Source organism: Gobio gobio (genome assembly GCF_949357685.1).
Source record: "Gobio gobio genome assembly, chromosome: 21".
Lineage (NCBI taxonomy): Eukaryota > Metazoa > Chordata > Actinopteri > Cypriniformes > Gobionidae > Gobio > Gobio gobio.
The window spans coordinates 44,491,382-44,518,218 of NC_137117.1; the positions used below are offsets into that span (position 1 = coordinate 44,491,382).

Genomic DNA, 26,837 nt, shown 5'->3' on the forward strand with positions numbered 1-26,837 from the left:
TTTAAAAAATAAAATTCTCAAAACCACAAAGACGGTAACAAATAACAGCAACAGTTGATAGAGGACAGAGATCAGGTTCATTGCTTTGAGGATTCTCCTGAAAATAGATTTGGGGGCTTCATTAAATGAGTATAATATTGTATTCAACACCACTCTAAGGAGATCAAACCTATCCTATTTCTCAGAGTAACACTTCTATTTCAGTTGAAGGAATTTTGATTACTGTTGTGTTGACAAATTTAATGACCACTTTGTTTGCAATCATATCAACAGAAAATCTATTCCAGCATCTTCTTTTAAATAGACGCCGTTATACAATGTGAACTGGAATTTGATCTGGTCTCTTCCACACAAACATGTATTAACAAACAAGATTAAAGAAGTCACGTTTAAAGTGTACTCAATAAATATATTCAACATTTTGAAAAGACAAAAAAATATATATTTTTGTGAATGTGTTTGTGTTAAAGCTGGAATGAGTTCTACCCATCTCAGAAAAACAAAAACAAATGTCAGAATATGTAGGTATAAACACTTTTTAATATTTTTTTTTCGTTACCACAACTCAAAAACAGTATTCAGTACACTGCTAATCTTTTTATTGTACTTTTATACATTTTTTGGGGGGTAGACTTATTTCAATGTTTTGTCTCTGATGGGCCTAAAAAAAATCTTTGAAAAGTCAAAAATTACTTTACAATGTTTATGTACTAATATGTACATAAGTCAGATTAAAGGTATGTACATGTTTATGTACTGTTTATGTACAATGTTTATAAACTTGTAGGCTATAACTCCCCCACCCCCCCACCGACCCTTTTTATTTGTAAGGTTTTTATGACTAATGTCTTATTTTCTATTGTTCTTGTTATCGTGTCATGTTTCATGTAAGTATTTTGGCATTAATAAAAGAAACCGGATTTCGGATTTCTGAAAAATTACTGTAAATTTTTCTGGTAGACTATAATTTCTATGTTTTGTCTTTGATGGAAAAGTCAAAAATTACTTTCAATGTTTAACCTTGTATCCCCCTGGGCTTTTCATCTTGATTTATATTATTTTATGACATATGTCTCATTTCCTGTTGTTCCTGTTGTCGTGTACTTGTTATAGTTTCATGTAAGTATTATGGCTTTATTTAAAAAAAGAAGAAGAAAAAAGAGAAAAGAAAGAAGAAGCACGCTCAAAGAACTGAGGAAGAGTTGATGACGGCACGCGCTGATCTCCGGTTAACCAATCAGCGCAAGAGAACGGATCAGCTGAAGATGGCCGGCGGTGACGTCACGGTAGATCAGCTAAAGATGGCCGCTTTGAGGAAGGTCTCCGGTAGCGCCAGGATGATTTTACAGGTCTTTCTCTGTGTGTTCGCGGCAGCGAAGAGCGATGAGCAAGTCCCTCTGGTCGCATGGGCGAGTGACGGGTAAAGGACTGACATTATATGAGATTAGTCACGGAGAATTGATGGCGATATAGCTTTGGCGGTTTGCTAGCAGAATGACACGGTCGCTGTCCAGTACTGAAACCTGTCTGAGCAAACACATTTAATATGAGCTTTGAGCCGTTCAATCCTCTCATAAAACGCATATTTAGTAATATATCTCAATGTTTATCAACAGAAAGGCGTGTTTACATTTGTGTTGAGCGGTGATGACTGTCTCAAAACCCAGTACCGTTAACGTATCAAGACAGCAAATGGCCGTCATGTATGTGACCCTGAACCACAAAACCAGTCAATTTGTCAAATACAGCATCTGAAAGCCGAACGAATAAGCTTTCCATTGATGTGTGGTTTGTTAGGATAGGACAATATTTGGCAGAGATATAACTATTTGAAAATCTGGAATCTGAGGGTGCAAAAAAAATCTAAATATTGAGAAAATCACCTTTAAAGTTGTCCAGATGAAGTCCTTAGCAATGCATATTATTACTACTACTACTACTATATATATATATATATATATATATATATATATATATATATATATATATATATATATATATATATATATATATATTTACTGTAAGAAATTTACAAAATATCTTCATGGAACATGATCTTAATATCCTAATGATTTTTGGCATGAAAGAAAAATGTATAATTTTGACCCATACAATGTATTGTTGGCTATTGCCCCAAATATACCCGTGAGACGCATGCTTAGTTTTGTGCTCCGGGCTCACGTATGTCTAGATAATCAGTTCTATCACTGCTGACATGTGCCTGGAGCCGATGTTTGTGTTTTTGGTAAAAGCTGAATTGATGTGATTGTGTGTGTTTGTGTGCAGGTTTGTCTTGTCTCCTGTGGATCCTCCAGCAGCAGGACACACTGTGTCTGTGGATGAGCTGGAATCAGCCCTGAACCGAGCGCTGAGCACTACACCTAATAATCTACTGCTCTTCCTGCAGGATAAAGTATATCGCATATACACATTAAACATCTATTCCTTTTATATTTCCTAACATTTCTTCTGCAAGATTTTTGATTGAATAAGGAGTCCTGTTACAGATGGTCTCTTAAAGGGTTAGTTCACCCAAAAATGAAAATTCTGTCATTAATTCCTCAGCCTCATGTGGTTGGACACCCGTCAGACCTCCGTTCATCTTCAGACACAAATGAAGATATTTTAGTGTAAAGCTGATGCTGAGAAAGGCTTCAGATAGGCCTCCATTGGCATTCAGTACATTTACACTCACAAGACCCATAAAAGGCTCTTAAAACGTCGTTACAAAGTCCATCTCACCACAGTGACTCTACAATAATTTTACGATGCGACGACAATAGTTTTTGTGTGCAAAAAAAATCAAAATAACACCTTTATCCAGCTTATTCTTGTCTTCCGTGTGTGTCTCCACGACGCATGCGTGAGAATATGAGCAGATCCGGCGTTCGGACACATGACCCAGAAGAGATTTGTTTACGAGCAGAGGAAGACGCGCGTGTCTAAGCTGTTGAATTCTACATTGATCGTGCTTTAGGTCTCGGCGTAGTTCTCAAAATGAGATTAAAGTGTGCATTTAATGGATTCCCGAACGCCGGATCTGCGTCATATTCTCACGCATGCGTCGTGGAGACACACACGGAAGACAAGAAGAGGTTGAATAAAGTTGTTATTTTGATTTTTTTTTGCGCACAAAAACTATTGTCGTCACATCGTAAGATTATTGTAGAGTCACTGTGGTGAGATGGACTTTGTAACGACGTTTTTAGAGCCTTTTATGGGTCTTGTGAGTGTAAATGTACTGAATGCCAATGGAGGCCTATCTGAAGCCTTTCTCAGCATCAGCTTTACACTAAAATATCTTCATTTGTGTCTGAAGATGAACGGAGGTCTGACGGGTGTCCAACCACATGAGGGTGAGGAATTAATATCAGAATTTACATTTTTGGGTGAACTAACCCTTTAATTTCATACGTAATGCACTATGTCAGTGCGTTGCCACTTGTCTATTAAGGAAAAAGCAAAAAAAGAACAACAAAAACAAAGATCACAATATCACCCATGATAGATATACATGTATAATTGCTTTACCATGAGTAAGGTTGGTACCGTTTGAATTTTAATTCCGGTTCCGATTCTGCTTATCGATTCCGATTCTTAGTGATTCCTAATTTCGATTCCAATAAGGTAAAAATAAAAACCTTGGCTATCATTCACATTTATTTTTATTGCAAAACATTTAATTGTAGCTAAATACCGTGAACTAAACGAACACTTACACAAGGAACTTTTGCCTATGGTTTAAAAATACCATAGCAAAAACAACTACTAATATAAATTTCAAGCATTATTAAAGACAAGTAAACACTCAAAAAGAACAAATAAGCAAATGAGCTATTGCACAAATACAAGGAACTATTGAAATACATATGTTCAGGTATTCAGGTACAGAAACTGTAATCAAATGTAAAATAACACTGCACTTTATTAATAACACATAGGCTATACATTACAAATATAGTTACAAAAGTTATTCTGTCTATAACAGCGAGTGAATTTTCTTGTTGTCTTTTGTTTCATTAACGTTATCATTAGGGGTGTAGCGGTTCAAATTACTCACGGTTCGGTTTTTGTCACTTTTTTAGGGTCACGGTTTCGGTATAGTTTGGGATGTGCTATGCTCAGGGAAATGAGTTATTAGCTATATTCAACTGTCAAATAAAATAAATAAAATAAGAACATATAATCAAACTACAAGCAACAACACAAATACATACAATAGAGCAAAGATGCATATAAAACAGTGCTTTTCAGATTTTTCAGGTGTCTAAAAGTAGTTTTCAGGCACAGAAATTGAATAAAGTAATCAAATATAAAATAATAACATTGCATATTATAATCTTCACTGTTTAAATTAAATTAAATAAAGATGAATCATTATTGAAGTTACAAAAGCTATCCAGTCAAGAGAAGTGATTTGTCATTTATTGTTTGATTAACATTAAAAACACAGACAGCAGGAATAGGCTAAGAAATAATGCACGGAAAGCGTACATACTGTTACACACGAACACACGTCTTTCTCAACTGTTAACGTTTTACTTAAGACATGACCGACCATGTTTGTTAGGATACTCGCCAAGACGGGCGTGTTGACAATTTTTGTGTGCATTTGTCTATTCAAGCGCAAGTCTCGAAAAAGATCTCAATATTTGCACGCTATCTGCAACGTGCCGCGCACACGCTTCAGATGAGTGCACACACACACACAAACACACACAAATCTCCTCTCAGTGCGTGTGAGTTCTCTTTTGCATCTTGCTCTTGAATGTTTGCAAGGCTTAAATGAGTTAAGAGAACGTCTGCCGTCACTTTAAGAGCTGCACGGATCCAATATACTGTTACACACATATTTTCATCTTTTCTTTTCAACTTTCTTAAGACATAACCGACTGTGTTTACGAGAATATTTTGACATATTTATTGTATTTATTTGTCCATTCGTGTGCTGTGCACAAAGACTTTATGGAAGAGAACTCATTATCACGCACTATTCACTATGAGAAGCACAGAAAACAGTGCGCAAGTCTTCTTTGCGCTCAAATAGTTTAAAATCACATTAATATCACATTGTCTGTGCACACGTTTTGTTTGTGTGTGTGAGTCTTTTGTGCTTGAATGGTTTAAAATCACATTAACATGTGCACACAGGAACCAATAAGCAGAACTCGATACCACCCCCAACCATGAGAAACATTGTCAGAAGAAGACAATTAATACATTTTTAGTTTTAATAAAGACAACAATCTGAAGGGAATGATTCTTGCTATTGTGAGATGTATGAACCCAGTGCTGCTCTGGCATTAGGCTAGTTCAGGCAGTGCCGATCTAACCGCTTCAATTCCCTCTGTTTCTCATTCAGTTGAGTGTTGATGACTTCACAATGTACGGAGGAGTATTCGGGAACAAACAGGATAGTGTCTTCCAAAATCTTGAGGTATGCTGGTGTGTTTTCCATCTGTCTCTGCTTTTGATATTTATTACTGCTTATGATTTTGACTTCAGATAACTTAGAAGAGATAAACATTTCTGATCTAGTCAAGTCAGAAGTGTGACAAATGAAAACATTTGTTAAAACAATGACAAGCTAGAATATATAATAAGCTAATTGGCTGATTTTAAGTTAGTCAAACTATAATATTATAAGCATTATTTCAGCATAAAGATTTACCAATATCTTGTTTCAAATTCATAATTGTTTGTAGATGGATATTTCACAATTGTAAAGCAAGTGAGATTTATCTTTGAAAGGTGTGACATTATCTTGCAACACAATATTTTTTTTCTTCCATCACCTAATGATGCACAGACATCCATACTCGACATACAAAACACAACAATGGTGACACTCAACAAATAATAACAATAATAATAAAGATAAATTCTGAACATTACAAAATAAACAAACAAAACAAACTGCTAAAAGTGAAGCAAAAATAAGTTCAGCAGCACAGATAAAACCAACAAGAGTCAAGAAACTCCACAGTATAAGTATTATATTATAATATATATACATTTCTCCTGTGCTTAGGCCCTTCACTGGCCTCCTATTGGTTTTAGAGTGCATTTTAAAATCTTAGTCATTAATTACAGAGCCTTGCATGGTCAAGCACCCTCTTACATCCAGGATCTGTGCACACATTCCTGGTCGGTCTCTGAGGTCTTCAGGATAAGGTCTTTTAACTATTCCCAGATCACGTCTTAAGACGAGAGGCGACCGTGCTTTCTGTGTTGTGAAGGCTCTGGACCTCCCTCCCTGTAGTATTGAGGACTATAGTTTCTGTGGAATCTTTTAAAAAAAACACTTAAAGGGTTAGTTCACCCAAAAATGTAAATTCTGTCATTAATTCCTCAGCCTCATGTGGTTGGACACCCGTCAGACCTCCGTTCATCTTCAGACACAAATGAAGATATTTTAGTGTAAATCTGATGCTCTGAAAGGCCTCCATTGGCTCAATGCACTTTACACTCTCAAGACCCTTAAAAGACACTAAAGACGTCGATACAAAGTCCATCTCACTACAGTGGCTCTACAATAACTTTATAAAGTGACGAGAATAGTTTTTGTGCGCAAAAAAACCCTAAATAACGACTTACATAGTGATGACGATTTCAAAACACGGCCTCATGAAGCTTCGAAGCGTTATGAATCAGTGAGTCGATTCAGCAGTTTGAATCGCCAAATTTCAGCAGTTTGGCGGTTTGACACGCGATCCGAATCATGAATCGACTCACTGATTCATAACGCTTCGAAGCTTCATGTCTCGTGTTTTGAAATCGTCATCACTATATAAGTCGTTATTTAGGGTTTTTTTGCGCACAAAAACTATTCTCGCCGATTCATAAAGTTATTGTAGAGCCGCTGTAGTGAGATGGACTTTGTAACGACGTCTTTAGTGTCTTTTAAGGGTCTTGAGAGTGAACCGTGCATTGTGCCAATGGAGGCCTTTCAGAGCATCAGATTTACACTAAAATATCGTCATTTGTGTCTGAAGATGAACGGAGGTCTGACGGGTGTCCAACCACATGAGGGTGAGGAATTAATGACAGAATTTACATTTTTGGGTGAATTAATCCTTTAAAGACACATCTTTTTGGACAAGCCTTTAATTAACAAAATGGTTTGGCTTTTGTTAAGTTTCTATGGTATCTGATGTTATTTATAGTAGTTCTACATCTTTTTAGTTTTTTTTTTTTAATGTTTTTTGATTGTAAAACACTTTGTGACCCCTCCATGTCTGTGAAAGGTGCTATATAAATAAACTTTACTTACTTACTAACTATTCATGCCGCACTGCATGCTGAGTACCTTCACAGTCCATATGCACTGTAGAAATACAGGATGATATTCCAAGAGTGCAGTTTGACACAAGAGAAGTCCTACTGTGGAATTACTGTGAAAGTCATGCAATTATTAACCTGGAATATACTGTCATCACACACTAACATTCATGAAGATATACTCTTTAGAGTATCAAATCACCTTGAAAAATGCTTGCTAGTCCAAATACTAATAAGCATCTCTCAAGTTTTGCTTTTTCAATGACGTATGACTCGCATTGACAGGGGAATATCCGATCTGTCCGCTTACATGGCAGACACAAAAACGTGTGTCCTATTCATTTCAGATTTATTTCCACATATGAATGAGGCCTGAAACCGATCTGAGAATATCACAATCCATGTGCTTTTTATCGGACACATGCTGCTGTCTACTGGAGCATAATGTACATGGTTTAGCATCAGCACTTAATGGCAGAACGATATTTAATTAATATTATGTTTTTATGTTATTATTATTATACGTTTCTCTACGTTTAAATGCTTTTTACAATGTAACCCATACAAAATATTGTGAAAAAATTTGAATTCAAAATACAATTTTAATAACTTAAAGGGTTAGTTCACCCAAAATGTAAATTCTGTCATTAATTCCTCACCCTCATGTCCAAACCCGTAAGTCCTTCGTTCATCTTCAGAACACAAATGAAGATATTTCATTTATAAGATATTTATAAGAACAATTATTAACCTGGAATATACTGTCATCACCAGTGTTGGGGTAACGCATTACAAGTAGCTTGAGTTACGTAATAATATAACTTTTTCCAAGTAACTAGTAAAGTAACGCATTACTTTTCAAATTTACAACAAAATATCTGAGTTACTTTTTCAAAAAAGTAACGCAAGTTACTTTTTTTCACATTAATTTGACTGACAGCTCTCCTGCCCCCATGTTGAGAAAAATAAGTGCAGAGGCGTGTGTGTGTGTGTGTGTGTGTGTAAACATGAGGGTTATTGTAGTTCTAGACTAAATGTGAGCATTTATTTATCTCACTTGCACAATAAAGATTCTGTACTCCTCAAAATTAAGAAAATCAGTCAAATGCAAAATCAGATTACTATGCAAACCTCCAATAATTAAATGTTAAATAAAACAACTATTTTTATGCATTTAATCGACCTTTTATATTTAATTTACCAATGTCTTGCTGCTGACCTTTGATGATGAAAATTACTAGATTTTTTTATTTTTATTGGAAAACTTTTTTCTCCTGCATCCTATTCTACCGTTATCCAGAGCTGTGTCCTCTACTGTTCATGCGGGAATTCATGCGTGAATCTGCATTTTTACCTCAGCCTGGGGCTTATTATTTCAATTTTGGTATGAAGAGGTCTTTACCTTTGCACAAAAATATAACTTTTTTGTTATAAACAAAAACAAGCCCAGCCCAGGTGAGAAAAAGTAACGCAAAAGTAACGTAACGCATTACTTTTCTTAAAAAGTAACTAAGTAACTCAATTAGTTACTTTTTAAGAGAGTAACGCAATATTGTAATGCATTACTTTTCAAAGTAACTTTCCCCAACACTGGTCATCCACACTAACATGTTTAACCGTGAAGATATACTCTTTAGAGTATCAAATCACCTTGAAAAGTGATTGCTTGTCCAAATACTAACAAGCATCTCTGAAGTTTTGTTGCTGTATGAAGCTCTTTTGGTGTCCACAGGCGGCTCTGCTATCCTCCTCCTCCTCCTTATGGTTGCCATCTGTATCATCATCCGCCGCTGCTTTGGTCTCTACACTGCTCCAGAATCAGATCGATGCGGCTCCTCTCTTCATGACCCCGGACACACTTGCTCAACTCCGTCTCAATGCATCTGTGGCTGCTTTACTGGTGTTCCGCCTCCCTTACAGCAGCGGGTAAACCAATCTCTCTCACACTGGCTCCAGTTCAGAATGGGATACTAGCAAACTATGATTACAATTTTTTTAAACAGTATGTGAAACAATTAATTATGCAATGGGAAACGTTGTAAACATTTTTGTCACACTGTCACATTGACCTCATTCATGCAAGTAGTAAGTGCCTTCCAGTTATCTCCCAAAAAATAGTTATTTTACATATTCAGTTTGGTGTACAAACTGCAGGGTAATTTCACTGTTCATCCTGTGGGAATGCAGAAATGTGAGCAGTATAATGAAACTTTGGTAAACCAATGATGGAAATGAGAACAGTTAGGCCTCATTAACATTGCAGGTATTGATGCCCATTTCGATTTGTTGACTATATCTGATTTTTTTTGACGGCCAGCTTACATCTTCTTTTAAAAGTGACCCATATCCAATATCTGCATTTACACTATACACTTGGCAATATAATCGTAGACATACTGACCCGGAAAAGCTTAGGCTGAAAAGGAAGAAAAAAAAAAAAACGGTTTGCAATGGTGATAATATAAGCTTTTGCTTTCCGCACCATCTTTAAAGGGTTAGTTCACCCAAAAATGTAAATTCTGTCATTAATTCCTCACCTTCATGTGGTTGGACACCCGTCAGACCTCCGTTCATATTCAGACACAAATGAAGATATTTTAGTGTAAATCTGATGCTCTGAAAGGCCTCCATTGGCTCAATGCACGGTTCACTCTCAAGACCCTTAAAAGACACTAAAGACGTCGTTACAAAGTCCATCTCACTACAGTGGCTCTACAATAACTTTATGAATCGGCGAGAATAGTTTTTGTGCGCAAAAAAACCCTAAATAACGACTTATATAGTGATGACGATTTCAAAACACGGCCTCATGAAGCTTCGAAGCGTTATGAATCAGTGAGTCAATTCAGCGGTTCAGAGCGTTATGAATCAGTGAGTCAATTCAGCGGTTCAGAGCGTTATGAATCAGTGAGTCGATTCAGCGGTTCAGAGCGTTATGAATCAGTGAGTCGATTCAGCGGTTCAGAGCGTTATGAATCAGTGAGTCGAATCAGCAGTTTGAATCGCCAAATTTTAGCAGTTTGACACGCGATCCGAATCATGAATCGACTCACTGATTGAAAATGAATGAATGAATGAAAGTGCATAGGTATGTGCCACCTTTTCCACAATGTAAAAATAATTATACTTTATTTTTTTATTTATAGTTTTGCCTATATGTTCTAGTCATCTCTTAAATAATTGGATCAAGCATTATGATTACTTGATTGACCTCAGCTACTTAAAACTCTAAGCACCCATAAAACAAAAACACAACTACAGCTCTATAGTTTCATCAGTGTTGCTGCCGACTCCTCAGCTCATGTGTCAGACTCCACTGGAGATGCTACAACACACACTGTTATGTTCTGCACTTCTCAGTGGCTCATGCCACTAAAGCACCAGATGTGCCACTAAACTTAGCGGCATGTTTCAATGGTTTCTGCCATGCCACATCATGTTAAAATCACCTCAATAGATGGTCAAGTTGAACACATTGCATTATGGGAGACAGTATTCCACACAGTGTGCTATGTTGTATACTGTATATTTTGAAATATGTAGTCGTCATCAGCATATTTTACGATTACAGAAAATTAGCTTACTATGCACATACACATATTCTACAAGTATACTATCGTATACACTGCATGCAGAATTATTAGGCACGTTGATTTTCTGATCTTGTTTTTTTACAGGCACATTTTACCAAAACCATCATTAATCTTAATAACTTCTATTCATTTTGTATTTAATCATTTAGAAGTGATATACAATTAGACTAAAGGGTTCCTGACGGTTTCACACTTAATTCTTCACCTTAATTCTTAATTATTTAGCAGTTAACGTGTCTTTTCTTCTGTTTTTGATTGCTGATCCGATGAGCATTTCACTGTCCAATGGTCATGCCTTAACTGCAATTTCTAGCATTACATTAGTGTCATATCCTTCTCTCATGGGCATTTAATAATTTTTGACCTTTCAGTCGGAGTTAAATCTCTTTTTTGGCTCATTTTATCTGTAAAAGAAAGTGTGTGCACACCTGAATATAAGTTTTTTTTTCATTTCCAGCCTTCTTGAACAATTATATATCACTTATAAATGATTAAATACAAAATTAATAGTAGTTATTAAGATTACTGTGGTTTGGAATTGGTAAAATGTGCCTGGAAAAACAAATATGATCCGAAAATCAACGTGCCTAAATTCTGCACGCAATTCTGAACACAGACATTTGTAGGGTGAACATTTCTTTAGGCAAGGCAACACAAGGCCAGTTTATTTATATAGCACATTTCACACACAATGGTAATTTAAAGTGCTTTACATAGAAACGGAATTAAAATAGTGATAGAATAATCACAACATATGCATGCATAAGAAATAAAAATAACAATCGTATTTAACTAAAGGCTAAAATACTATTCCTCCTGACTACCTGAATCACTAAATTCAGGGCTAAATAGAAAGGTCAGAGATTTTCGGTTCGCGAGACACAATAGTAGCAACTTCCTGGCTTACTAGTGACCCTTCAATAGGGAGAAGTTTACATAAAGGTTTTATTTAAAGCAGAGCCGCAAAGACAATGACTCCCTACCATTATTAGAAATTCTTGCACTGCTCTGCTGCGCTTCATTACACATCACTTTGTATGTTAGATTGACAGAAAAGTTTAAAAGTTACATTGTTAGTCTGGTCTGCATGATTGAGATGGCCAATCAAATCAAAGCAGTCAGGGTTTATGTTCTCTTTTGGCTCTTCACACAGACGAGCGCGTCAATCTATGGCTTAATGCCAGGGTGGAGACTCTATTCTTTACGGTGAAATCACAAAACAAACTGCACACGAACGTGTCCCTGCTCTTAATATACAATATTATTATAATATTTATTGTCACTTATAATATTGTGTATGTTTGGAAGTTATAGAGTATTATTGTTTGAGTTTTATTAATGTATGAATCGGATTTTAGATACTTTTTTGTATTTATTGTTTTTGATTGATAAAGGCCCTTCTAGGGACAAGTGTTGCAAATTAGCCTTTGGCTATATACACTGTGATACAGACATCAGATTGTTTAGTCAAAATGATCTATGTTGGTGGTATCTGTCCCTATCAAATAAATTATTAAATAAAATAAAATAAATACAATCATTGATGAACATCTTTGAATTTAATGAGGAAAAAAAGTCTATATGAGGGCGGATTCGAACTCTTCTACTAACCACTAGGGAATCTGAATGTGAACAGCGGATCTATGTATTTATTCACTAACGTGAATAACGTATTGGATGCAAATATTATTTGCAAACAGTCCCAAAATTATTATTTCCCAACTAGAATTAGACATAGAATTTCATTCACATTCTTTATGCTTTATATACCCAAAAAAAAATGTTCCCCCAATGTTCAAAACATGGTTACGGCCTTGATTTAAAGAACAGACGCAGATCCCTTACATTTTGGACCGGAAAACATTTTGGATGAGAAAACCAGAACTCTTGATATTATGAGGACTGTCTTTTTCTTGCAGGGCTGATATGATGTCTACTAAAGAGGTTCTCAGTGGAAACGGTACGTGTGGGATTCAAACAGCCCTAAAAACCCAAAGCCTTATTATTATTGTAAAAAAAAAAGATAAAATGACAGAAGAGTTTTCCTGCAAATGAATGGCATTGTGTTGTTTGTTGTAGATGAGGTGGTTGGTCAGGTGCTGAGCATCATGAAGGCTCAGTCTGTGCCGTATACTGCAGTGTTCACTGCCCTGGGACCCTCGAGGGTAAGTGAGACCTCTCCACCACTCAGTGTACACTTGCACTCCTTCAGCTAGGGCTGGGCACTATGACCAAAGTCTTACATTAGAATGCGAGGCATTATATGACGGCAACAGTATGCAATGCAATATTGTTAATTTTACTTTTCAAATGAAAGGTACTTTACCTCATTTGATGATTTAAAACTTAAAGGGTTAATTCACCCAAAAATGTAAATTCTGTCATTAATTCCTCACCCTCATGTGGTTGGACACCCGTCAGACCTCCGTTCATCTTCAGACACAAATGAAGGTATTTTAGTGTAAATCTGATGCTCTGAAAGGCCTCCATTGGCTCAATGCACGGTTCACTCTCAAGACCCTTAAAAGACACTAAAGACGTCGTTACAAAGTCCATCTCACTACAGTGGTTCTACAATAACTTTATGAATCGGCGAGAATAGTTTTTGTGCGCAAAAAAACCCTAAATAACGACTTATATAGTGATGACGATTTCAAAACACGGCCTCATGAAGCTTCGAAGCGTTATGAATCAGTGAGTCGATTCATTGAAATTTGGCGATTCAAACTGCTGAATCGACTCACTGATTCATAACGCTTCGAAGCTTCATGAGGCCGTGTTTTGAAATCGTCATCACTATATAAGTCGTTATTTAGGGTTTATTTAGGGTTTGGGTGAACTAACCCTTTAATGGATGCAAACAAAAACTGTAAAGGTGTAAAGGAATAGTTCCCACTCTAATATCTGTTTGGATGAGTCTACATCAGTGGTTCCCAAACTGGGGTACGCAAACAAAATGCTGAGTTTTGCCGTTCAATTGATTCTACCCCAAGGGATAGTTCCTCCAAAAATGAAAATGACCCCATGATTTACTCACCCTCAAGTCATCCTAGGTGTGTATGACATTCTTCTTTCAGACGAATACAATCAGTTATATTAACAATGTCCTGGCTCTTCCAAGCTTTATAATGGCAGTGAATGGCTGTTTCTGTTTTGAAGTCCATAAAAGTGCATCCATCCATCATATAACTGCTCCACTTCCGCTAACTATCGTACGCGTGTTCACGAGAGATTCCAGCATATGATGTAGGAGGCTCCGGAGAGAATATGCTTGAGATATCGGGAGAACCAAGTTTTGTTTTGCTTTATCCTCTGAGCTTCCGCGTTCGTCACCACTTATAACCGTCAATCGCTGGAACGCCAGTCTCTCGTGAACGTGCGTACGACAGTAGGCAAAATGCCTCTTCAAGTGTAAAAACAGGAAAATGATGCATGACATCCAAACAAATCACCTCATCCATTGTGGTCAATATGTCTTCATCCACACAAGCAGATGGGTTGCGTGCAGAGTTTGCTGCCTTAGTAAATTGAGCTACTTTATTGCCTTTCTCAACAATGTAACTTTGTTAAAGTGGGGGTTTATTAATAGTTAGCTTCAGGTGATCTCCAGGAACAGGATTGAACACCCCTGATCTGTTTTCACTTTTATTCATTCACAGCATACGAATTCTTGATATCAACATTCAATTTTACTAGTTTACATGCTAATTCTTGATATCAACAATTGAATTTCCTGTAGTAAAAACTCTAATTCTTGATATCAGTAATTTAATTTTCATTACTGAAATGTCACAAATTCAATTGTTGATTATTAATATCCTGGGTCAAAACGGTTTGCCATAACAGCTTGTGCCACTGCAGTGCAAAGATGGCCTTTGTTCATACTCATTTAATTTAATTTTGAATTAATGATTTAGTTAAATTTATTGCTTCATTTATTTTATTAATAATTAAAATAATGTGTGTGTGTATATATATATATATATATATATAATAATTAGGGCTGTCAAAAGATTAATCGCGATTAATCGCATCCAAAATAAAAGTTTGTGTTTACATAATATATGCGTGTGTACTCTGTTAATTATTATTTATATATAAACACACACACACAAGCATGTATATATTTAAGAAAAAAAATATTATTTTTATATATGAAACATTTATATTTATATATTATAGATTATATAAATGTATATACAGTATATACATGCAAATATTTCTTAAATATATATGTAAACACAAACTTTTATTTTGGATGCGATTAATCGCGATTAATCTTTTAGTGCCCTAATATATATATATATATATATAGACATACTTTTAATAGGGTTAGAAAAACTTTGCCTTTTTTAAAAATTTAAGGGGGTAAATATTGTCCCGCAATGGAAAAGGCCTTGGGGCACGCCACTCTATCAAAAGTTTGGGAACCACTGGTCTACACAAAATAGCCTTTTGATGGAATTCACAGTTTTGAATCCAAAAAACGTTTAATTGTCAACACAAGAATACCAAAGGATTTTGCATTAAATGATATATAAATTTTAAATGATTTATATAAACATAGATAATATGTATTACATTGTTTGGCCGATGGTGTGCAGCTGCATGAGCACAGGTGACAGACATCTGACATCTGCATGCAAGACCTGTGGCCGCACATATGTTGAAACTTTGACTATATTAATTAGGCGTGTTGCACCATTGTTGTGAGATTGTGGCTGCGTCCCAATTCGCCTACTTATACTACGTCCTAAAAGTATGTACTCTTTTTGTGAAGAAAAAGTACATACTTTTGAGTGTGTAGCAGAAGAGTAAGCAAGCTTTGGGACATACTACATCGTCATCTTTAACGGACTCTGTTGCTTAGTTACGTGTCCCGTCACCGTTTAAACTGCCCTGTCAATCATCGTCACAGTTCAAATCCTCCACATTAAATTTAATTTCCTACCGTATCAGAGAAATGTAGTCGCTCGTTGATCTGCCTTTCGTGGGTCTTTAATGCAGAGACTCCTCTCATGTGTTTGCAAAGTTAATGGCCAAACGTATCATTACAAAAGTTCTCAATGCTGCTGAAGGAGAAATATAATGTGGATAATATTGAATAAATATCTTTTCGTCAGGTTAAATACTGATAATTGCTCACTCAAACCACTTTATCTAATCCTCTCTACTTAACCGTCAGACTCGCGTAACCGTCATGTTTGTAGTTTTTTAACACTTTTTATCCGCGTTTGTAGTTCTAATAGAATCCTCGTCCATCTCGCAATGGGTTGTGGGTAATATCAGCCGTTAGAGTGCGCATCGATCTGCACTTCGGATTCTGACCGGAAATAGTAAACCATCCGGGAATCTTTGGAATACTTTTTTCAACATACTACGATTTGGAACATACTAATTCTTTTTTCGAATACTATTTAGTACGGATAGTATGCGAATTGGGACGCAGCATGTGTCACACCAGTGTAGAACTGTAACATGAGCATAGTAAATCGAAGGTAATTTTATGTGGCTTTTGTTCTGTCTCAGGTGATTGAGGAGGCGTCTCCAGCTGTGCACACTGTGTGGTCTCGATCCCTACTGCAGTCTCGCCGCGAGGAGCCGTCCGCTCCCAATCCGCCTGTGGAGTTTAAGGAGAAGGGCTCCACCTGCATTCTCCTGTGGGCTGAGACAGTGGTGGTCAGCCAGTATCGCTCGGGAAAGTGGGAGAGGCATGACCTTACCTCCAAAACCTTTGGTAAAGGTGTGACACCCAACCTGTCTGGATCCTCCTGCAATGAGACTCACTCCCGGTAAATAGTGCCAACTGCTTGTGGGGTTTAGCAAAACGTTAATGATCCCATGTGGTGAAAATCAAGTTTTAAATGTTGTTTATGTCTATGTGGTGTTTTAATATGCTTTAATTCATCAGTCAACACCATTGATTGCTAAGTATTTTCTCCTTAAAGGGTTAGTTCACCCAAAAATGTAAATTCTGTCATTAATTCCTCACCCTCATGTGGTTGGACACCCGTCAGACCTCCGTTCATCTTCAGACACAAATGAAGATATTTTAGTGTAAAGCTGATGCTGAGAAAGGCTTCAGATAGGCCTCCATTGGCATTCAGTACATTTACACTCTCAAAACCCATAAAAGGCACTAAAAACGTCGTTACAAAGTCCATCTCACCACAGTGACTCTACAATAATTTTACGATGCGACGACAATAGTTTTTGTGCGCAAAAAAATCAAAATAACGACTTTATCCAGCTTGTTCTTGTCTTCCGTGTGTGTCTCCACGACGCATGCGCGAGAATATAACGTAGATCCGGCGTTCGGACACATGACCCAGAAGAGATTTGTTTACAAGCAGAGGAAGACGCGCGTGTCTAAGCTGTTGAATTCTACATTGATCGTGCTTTAGGTCTCGGCGTAGTTCTCAAAATGAGGCTAAAGTGTGCATTTCATGGATTCCTGAACGCCGGATCTGCTCATATTCTCACGCATGCTGGATAAAGGTGTTATTTTGATTTTGATTTTTGTGCACAAAAACTATTCTCGCCGCTTCATAAAGTTATTGTAGAGCCACTGTAGTGAGATGGACTTTGTAACGACGTCTTTAGTGTCTTTTAAGGGTCTTGAGAGTGAACCGTGCATTGAGCCAATGGAGGCCTTTCAGAGCATCAGATTTACACTAAAATATCTTCATTTGTGTCTGAAGATGAACGGAGGTCTGACGGGTGTCCAACGACACGAGGGTGAGGAATTAATGACAGAATTTTCATTTTTGGGTGAACTAACCCTTTAAAACCACAGTGAACCAAATACACGCTTTGCAACCCCTAATTCCTACATCACAAACTTGTAACCAATCCCGTCAAGGTGCAGGGTGGGGTTTTTCTATCGCTATTTCTAAGGATGATGATTTTTAGAAGGCATGTGAGATGTTGAACGGGAACATGGTTTGTGTAACATTAGTAACACATTATCAGGTGTTTGATAATGTAGACAAGCCAAAGGCTAATCATATTAATTACCGTTAGCTTATGTGTCGACTTTTATTCAAATTCTGACTGGATTATATAATACGGAGCCACGCACATAACGTGCAAGAAAAGAAAGTAAATCGTGCGCACAATTTACTATTTAGTTCCCTCGATTTATATATCATGCACATGATTTAGCCTACTAGTTATTTCCTGCATGTCATGTGCGGTGCTCCGTAACATAAAGCCTAGAAAGCATGCAAACAGCGCTCCTTCTACAATCACTAAAAATCTGCCACTCATCTCAGTTCGTGACCTCACAAAGCTCCATGATTATCAATGAAGTTGTCTACACTGCACAAGGAATCTTTTATTCACATCATGTCTACATTTGTTAATGAGAGGATTTGCGAGTATGCACAACTCAGCACTGAACATAAACTCTGGCGTTTTGAGCAGTGAGTGGATTCTGACTAAATTAAATGCTTCTGATTGGCCACTGCGTTCAAGAGATCAACAAACATGTGTGATTGGCTACATTGCTCACCGCTGCAAAAACACGTTGTGTATAGAAACATTTGACGTTCTCTAGTGCGCAAACACGCACTGGAGCATTCACTAAATCTGTTTTGACAATATGATATTATTACATTATCAACGGAGGGTGCTCTTGCTTTATTAAGCTTATATTTCCACTTGACATGGTGTAGGGTTTACTACAGTGGGCCGTGTTGATCAGGTATTCCTGAGTGAATTGAGTGCAGGCTGGGACTAATTTACGGTTCATATCACCTAGTGTGAGTACACCCTAAATGAAGCAAGGATGTAGAGTTACATTCACGCTATTTTAAGGCATGAATACATTATTTTCACAGGATTTTTTTTTTTTAAATAGGTCATTATGATTATCAAAGATGAATTTTAAGGGATAAAATGATTCATTGCAGGGGGAATTCAAGTTAAAGGGGACCATTTTCTACAGCATTTTATTTTTCCCCTGATATCCACATCTAGTGTTAGCTTTAGTCTTAATTCAGTTTGCCACTCTTTTTTTGACCCTTAGAATTAAATGTAATAACAAATTTACCTTTAAGACTACTACATGTAAATAACTTATTATGACTGGCTGACCTCTTCACATGTGAAAACAGTAACAGTATTAGTAACCACCTTACTGAATAGGCACTCAGTGTTTAAATGCACTGTTTGAACAAGGGTATAAGGTTTTTCCTGGGTCAAACATGGTCTTTGTTGATGGCGGCAAACACAGCCATACATGCATAGTACAATAACTTCAAGGACACTTGACAGCTCAACAATAAAACATAAAAAAAAAATATATATATATATATAATATTTTATTTTTTATTTTAAAGAACTCCTCCTGGATATGTGCCCTAAGCAGTTATTCTGTCTGTAATCAGTAATCACTTTTTAGCCCATTCTGCAGTTGTTACCTAAATGGGATGGATTTTTAAATTAATTTACTTAAATTAGGACTCCTTTATGTAATTATCTGTCCCATTTTTAACTAAATAAACTATTTATATATATACTGTATATATAACTTACTTAATAACTTTTTATATATATGAATGATAAATTAATAAATAACATTGTTATCTTAACATTCTAATAGTAATAAAATATTTGTAATATTATTACCAATGTAAATAACTTTATTTATAATATTAATTAATGATCAGTTTAATAATATTTTAAAATATAATAATGATTTGTCTACCCAGGTCTGATAATGTATCGACTATTATATGAATAGATTTAATTAGTGAAGGGAGGAGTATGCCTCTATTAATCTTTCAGTTAATTACAAGGTATAAAAAACCAACCTCTTACCACTTCCTGTTGTTAGTTTTTCGGCATCCCTCCTCCTCCCCTTCTCCTCCTTTTGTACAATTTTGCCTGTGTTATAAGGGGGTAATCAGAGCTCCTCTATAGCCGACAGCAAGCCAAATCTGTTTACCTCTTACGCTAAGATTATATTGGCACATGAACTTGTGAAAAAACAATAGGTCTATACCAGTAGCGGCCTTTGCTATGTTTCTCTTGAACCAGACCTCGCAACTGAAGCTCCGCCCCTGCTATCACGCCACACACACACACACACCAGGGGTGGAAATGAACAGGGCTTGGGGCAAAAGTGCCACCAAAATTAATTTAAAAAACCCCACCAAATTCAAGATATGGAGCAAAAATGTCCCTGTTAGAGATATTGTTCTAATATTTAAAACAGGAAATAGTTAAGCAATACAAAAGGTATGTTTTCCCGAATATAGCCTAAGCACGATTGCAGTTGTGATATTGATTTTATGCAACCGTTCAATAATCAAGAAGTTAACATTAGATGACTTACATTTTAGACTACGAATATTGTCCAACGAAAATAGCTCCAAGCAAATCCACAGTTGCGCCTCTCCGAGCAACACAGATGTTTTCGTTACTGATTGAATACATGTTTTTGAATTAAACGGTCTAATGAATGACTTCAGCTGCATCTGAAATCGTATACTTCCCTACTATATAGTTCACACTTACATATAATTAGAGGGAGTAAAGCTTTATGAATATTTGCCGTGCTGTCCGGGCCTGAACCCAGAGTAATCCCTGTGTATAGAAGTGGCTAGAGCTAAACGTGTGGTGAAGGGGGGTGGAGTGATGCTGATAAACTGTCAACAGATGGAGGTAAGACTGCTGTAAATATATATATATATATATATACCTCTTATCGTTGATTGGCTGAATGCTCTCCACTCATGTTAGTTATATGAACATGGTGTGTCACAGCGTTTGATGTTTGCAGTGCAGGAACCACAGGATTTCACTTGCGAATTTTCTCTCGAAATACAGGTTGGTTCTGAATTATGAAGATGTCCTGGATTACCGTTCATTCAAGCTCATGTAAGTGTACACACACACACACACACACACACTGCCCCTGCCCCTAAACCTACCCATCACACACACACACACACACACGTTTGTTTTTGTGAAATGTGAGGACATTCCATAGGCGTAATGGTTTTTATACCGTACAAACCGTATTTCCTATCCCCTTACACTGCCCCTAAACCTACCCCTCACACACACACACACACACACACACACACACACACACACACACACACACACACACACACACACACACACACACACACACACACACACACACACACACACACACACACCCTGCCCCTAAACCTACCCATCACACACACACTGCCCCTGCCCCTAAACCTACCCATCACACACACACACACACACACACACACACACACACACACACACACACACACACACTGCCCCTGCCCCTAAACCTACCCCTCACTCACACACACACACACACACACACACACACACACACACACACACACACACACACACACACACACACACACACACACACACACACACACACACACACACACACACACACACACACACACACACACACACACACACACACACACACACACACACTGCCCCTGCCCCTAAACCTAGCCATCACACACACACACACACACACACACACACACACACACTGCCCCTGCCCCTAAACCTAGCCATCACAGGAGACTGTGCAGTTCACTTTCTGTGAAAAAAAACTCATCCTGTATGATTTATAAGCATTTTGAAAAGTGAGGACATGGGGAACGTCCTCATATTTCTCCCTCTTTTTGTAATACCCATGTCATTATACACATTTGTGTCCTGATATTTCACAAAAACATGCCCACACACACACACACACACACACACACACACACACTGCCCCTGCCCCTAAACCTACCCATCACAGGAGACATTCTGCATTTTTACATTTTCAAAAAACATCACTTAGTCTGATTTATAAGATGTTTTCCTCATGGGGACCTAAAAATGTCCCCACAAGGACGAGGATTTCGGATATTGCCATCTTTGTGGGGACATTTTGTCCCCATAACATAGGGATTAGCAGGACACACATACACACACACTAACCCTACCCCTAAACCTACCCATCACACACACACACACACACACACACACACACACACACACACACACACACACACACACACACACACACACACACACACACACACACATACATTTTTCTAAATTTTTCAACTAAATATCGAAATAAGTCTAATTATTAAATTAAATTAACCATATAAACTAAATTACTGCTCTAATTACTGATCTAAAGCCCACACTGTCACTGTATGATAAAACATTTTTTCTCCAGAATGGCTAGACGGCTGAAAAAAATTATGCTGCATTATTTCCCTGTTTAACACTGTAAAGCTGCTTTGAAACAATCTGCATTGTTAAAAGCGCTATATAAATAAAGTTGACTTGACTTGACTTGACTTGACTTACACACACACACACATGTTTGTTTTTGTGAAATGTGAGGACATTCCATAGGCGTAATGGTTTTTATACCGTACAAACCGTATTTGCTATCCCCTTACACTGACCCTAAACCTACCCATCACACACACACACACACACACACACACACACACACACACACACACACACTGCCCCTGCCCCTAAACCTACCCATCACACACACACACACACACACACACAAACAAACACACACACACACACACACACACGTTGGGTTTTCATGTTTTATGGGGACTTTCCATAGGCGTAATGGTTTTTATACCGTACATACCGTATATTCTATCCCCCTACACTGCCCCTAAACCTAACCATCACACACACACACACACACACACACACACACACACACACACTGCCCCTGCCCCTAAACCTACCCATCACAGGAGACTGTGCAGTTCACTTTCTGTGAAAAAAAACTTGTTCTGTGTGATTTATAAGCATTTTGAAAAGTGAGGACATGGGGAACGTCCTCATATTTCACCCTCTTTTTGTAATACCTGTGTCATTATACACATTTGTGTCCTGATATTTCACAAAAACATGCCCACACACACACACACACACACACACACACACACACACACACACACACACACACACACACACACACACACACACACACACACACACACACACACTCTCTGTCTACTGGGCTTGACTGTGTTCTATATTCTCCTCAGTTTTGTAATGAACCGGCGTCACTACAAGGTTTCTGCCCGTCATTGGTTCACCATGGATCGGGTTCAGCTGGAGTATGATGGGAAAATGGCCTCATTCAATGGCAGCCGTCACATCTATGCCCCGTCCGAGTACTCGTACCGCTGTGAATCTGTAAGCAGTTCCTACTTCCCTCAGCTGTCACCCCACTCAGACAAGGACAATGCCAACGACTGGCACATCTCTTTTGAGGACTTCCAGGTAGGTTCTGACAAAATGGAACCAAAATTATTATTTATTGCGCGCGTGTATCGCCAGCATTTTCCGATGCATCTTTGTGTTCATACCCAAGCAATTTTCACTGGCTCGCACGCACTCACAGGAACGCACACAGAGTAGCGGCCGAGCTCATTATTTTGACTGAATAATGCGGTTTCTATCTCGATAAACCTTATAGTATGCCTCCTGAACACTTTCCATATATGGCGCGTGTCTCACTGTATCATTGCGTGATACTTTTGTATCATTTTTGTGAAGTTATAGCCTGGTCGCCATTCACTGCCATTATACAGAGGAGCGCGTGCAGGACTATTTTTTAAATTTCTGCTTAGTGGTCCGAAAAAGATAGAAGGACATAGGGCATTGGAACAACAGTAGGGTGAGTGAAAGATGGCTTTATTTTCATTTCAGGGTGAAGTATCCCTTTAACATACACAGCAAATTACACAAAAACACAGTAAACAAACATATACAGACCTTAAACATATTTAAATCACAATAAAGTCTGAGACACAGAAGAACCACCTCTCGCCGAGAAGCATTCAAGTGGGACTTAAATATGCCATGGAGAGATGTATACAAGATTTAAAAATCGGCGAGAATAGTTTTTGTGCGCAAAAAAACCCTAAATAACGACTTATATAGTGATAGAAGATATTTTAGTGTAAATCTGATGCTCTGAAAGGCCTCCATTGGCTCAATGCACGGTTCACTCTCAAGACCCTTAAAAGACACTAAAGACGTCGTTACAAAGTCCATCTCACTACAGTGGTTCTACAATAACTTTATGAATTGACGAAAATAGTTTTTGTGCGCAAAAAAACCCTAAATAACGACTTATATAGTGATGACGATTTCAAAACACGGACTCATGAAGCTTCGAAGCGTTATGAATCAGTGAGTCGATTCAGCGGTTCAGAGCGTTATGAATCAGTGAGTCGATTCAGCAGTTTGAATCGCCAAATTTCAGCAGTTTGACACGCGATCCGAATCATGAATCGACTCACTGATTCATAACGCTTCGAAGCTTCATGAGGCCGTGTTTTGAAATCGTCATCACTATATAAGTCGTTATTTAGGGTTTTTTTGCGCACAAAAACTATTTTCGTCAATTCATAAAGTTATTGTAGAACCACTGTAGTGAGATGGACTTTGTAACGACGTCTTTAGTGTCTTTTAAGGGTCTTGAGAGTGAACCGTGCATTGAGCCAATGGAGGCCTTTCAGAGCATCAGATTTACACTAAAATATCTTCATTTGTGTCTGAAGATGAACGGAGGTCTGACGGGTGTCCAACCACATGAGGGTGAGGAATTAATGACAGAATTTACATTTTGGGGTGAACTAACCCTTTAATTCATTTAAATTTAACCAGTTTAATATGGAGAGGCACTGAAATGTAGACCATCGTTTATGTGTTTTTGACCTAACATTACACTGTTACATGACGTGAGAACTATTAGCTATTTAGGTTTGTACCTATCACTAACTTTAATCGTAACTTAATGAGAGTAAATCCTCTCAGGAGACCTGGAGTCAGTGTTACAGTTCCCCAGGCACATCGTTTTACCATTTTTGTAGCATAAACACCATCAAACCGATGAGAGCTTCGGATTTTTCAATGTTTCTCTATGGCGCTGAAACCTAAAGATGTCCGAGTTCCGGCCCCCGTGCAACTGATACTCAACTGCCATTGGCTCATCTGCGTTCGAGGGGAGGGGCTTACCGATAGGTCAATTAAATCCTGATGGTTAAATCAAGTCCCATCCTATACTGATTCCCATCAAATGTCATGTTCTACTCAACAAAATGAAAGACAAGTGAAACTCTGAAATGGTATCAAACCAGTAATCCCTCTCTCCCTCTCTCTCTCTCTCTCTCTCTCTCTCTCTCTCTCTCTCTCTCTCTCTCTCTCTCTCTCTCTCTCTCTCTCTCTCTCTCTCTCTCTCTCTTTCTCTCGGGACAGGTCCAGGGCTTTAACATAGCTGGGAATGACTTCTCTTACGCCAGTGACTGTGCTAGTTTCTTCACTCCTGGTATCTGGATGGGGCTTGTCACGTCTCTGCTCATGGTGTTAGTTCTCACTTACGGCCTGCACATGATCATGCAGCTCCGCACCATGGACCGTTTCGACGACCCCAAGGGTCCTGCCATCTCTGTGCCCCAGACCGACTAAACACACAGAGCCAGTTCCTTTCTCATCCTCACCGCAAACACTGGTGAGTGTTTGCTTTAGCTAGAGAATATTCTGTTAATGTTATTCATTTCTTGTCATTTTTTTAATGCGATAATCATTTCATTAATAAGAAAAAAGAACATATATATAATAAAGAAGAATAATTTTAGGATCATTTAAGACATTTATTTTTCCTAAAGTTCCCCCAAATTCGCATTATGGTTTACTTTTTTCGTCTTCTTTTTGTGTTAGTCTGTATTATTCTTAGTGGTGGTTTACTTGAGACTGTAATGCAAAGCATTTTTAATCAACATTTCCAGAAATTAACAACAAATATTAATATGATAGAAATACTTTACTATTTAAATAATATTTCACCTCACAGAGTAAAATTGTAATGCTACTCTTTGAGCTAAATATCTAGAAATGCACTACATTATAATTTATTTTTATATTATGTTTACATTTCCAGAAAAATCTTATTGCATTTGCAGATTGGGGCACCCATTAAATGTAAATTGTACACTTTACACAGTCAATTATTCGTATAAAAGAAATATCTATTAACAGACATCTTAATGTTAGTGTGCTGTAAATATGAAAAACAAGTATTATTTATTGGTGGTGCTGTATGTTTGATCCAGTGTTTGTTTTTGAGTTTCCCCACTGTAGTTTCCCTCATAGCTCTGTGTCCAGTGTGTGTTCATAGATGTTTCTGTGAGAACTGACATGTTTTATGACCAAAATGGGTTTTGATTTAAAGGGAAACATGTTGTGAGCTGTATTTAAATATTAGAAAAAGGTTACCAGAGACATTCTGACATATTGTTTTTGTTTGAATATCAGCATGATGTGTCTTTCTTTTAATACTATTATTGTAGTGAATCATTTGCACAAATAGCTCTCATAAATAACATGTTTTATGTTGATGGCACGTCTGGTTGATACTTAAAAGATTAAAAGTTTGTCTATTGTCATCCCATGCTGGCACGTTTTGGAGGTGTATGCTCTTAAATGTGTATATTGTGTCTGTGTTAAATAAACTTAATTGAGACACAACTTTTGAACTTTTATTTTAGCTGACGGTTTATATGTGACCCTGGAGCACAAAACCAGTCCTGCGTCTCACGGGTATATCTGTGGCAATAGCCAACAATACATGGTATGGGTCAAAATTATTCATTTTTCTTTTATGCCAAAAATCATTAGGATATAAAGATCATGTTCCTTGAAGATGTTTTGTAAGTTTCCTACCACAAATATATATAAAAATGTATTATTAGTAGTGATATGCATTGCTAAGGACTTCATTTGGACAACTTTAAAGACAATTTTGCCCCCTCAGATTCCAGATTTTCAAATGACCCTTTTTTGTGGTCCAGGGTCACATATGGTTTTGGTCCAGGCTACAAAGTCACAGTGTATTATAAATGTATTATAAGTTCTCCTGCCCATCCAGTCTAAATATTT

General features: G+C 37.4%; 1 protein-coding gene across 1 annotated transcript; it reads left to right on the top strand.

Moving 5' to 3' along the window:
* Window positions 1-1,251: 1,251 nt before the first annotated feature.
* On the top strand, window positions 1,252-26,424 carry atp6ap1a (ATPase H+ transporting accessory protein 1a). Its single transcript, XM_079802907.1, has 10 exons — window positions 1,252-1,420; window positions 2,287-2,413; window positions 5,363-5,437; window positions 9,014-9,207; window positions 12,794-12,834; window positions 12,954-13,039; window positions 16,404-16,666; window positions 20,709-20,759; window positions 22,937-23,174; window positions 25,158-26,424. Exons 1-10 carry the CDS (start codon window positions 1,266-1,268, stop codon window positions 25,365-25,367), a joined length of 1,440 nt encoding a protein of 479 aa, XP_079659033.1. The 5' UTR covers window positions 1,252-1,265; the 3' UTR covers window positions 25,368-26,424.
* The last annotated feature ends 413 nt before the right edge of the window (window positions 26,425-26,837 follow it).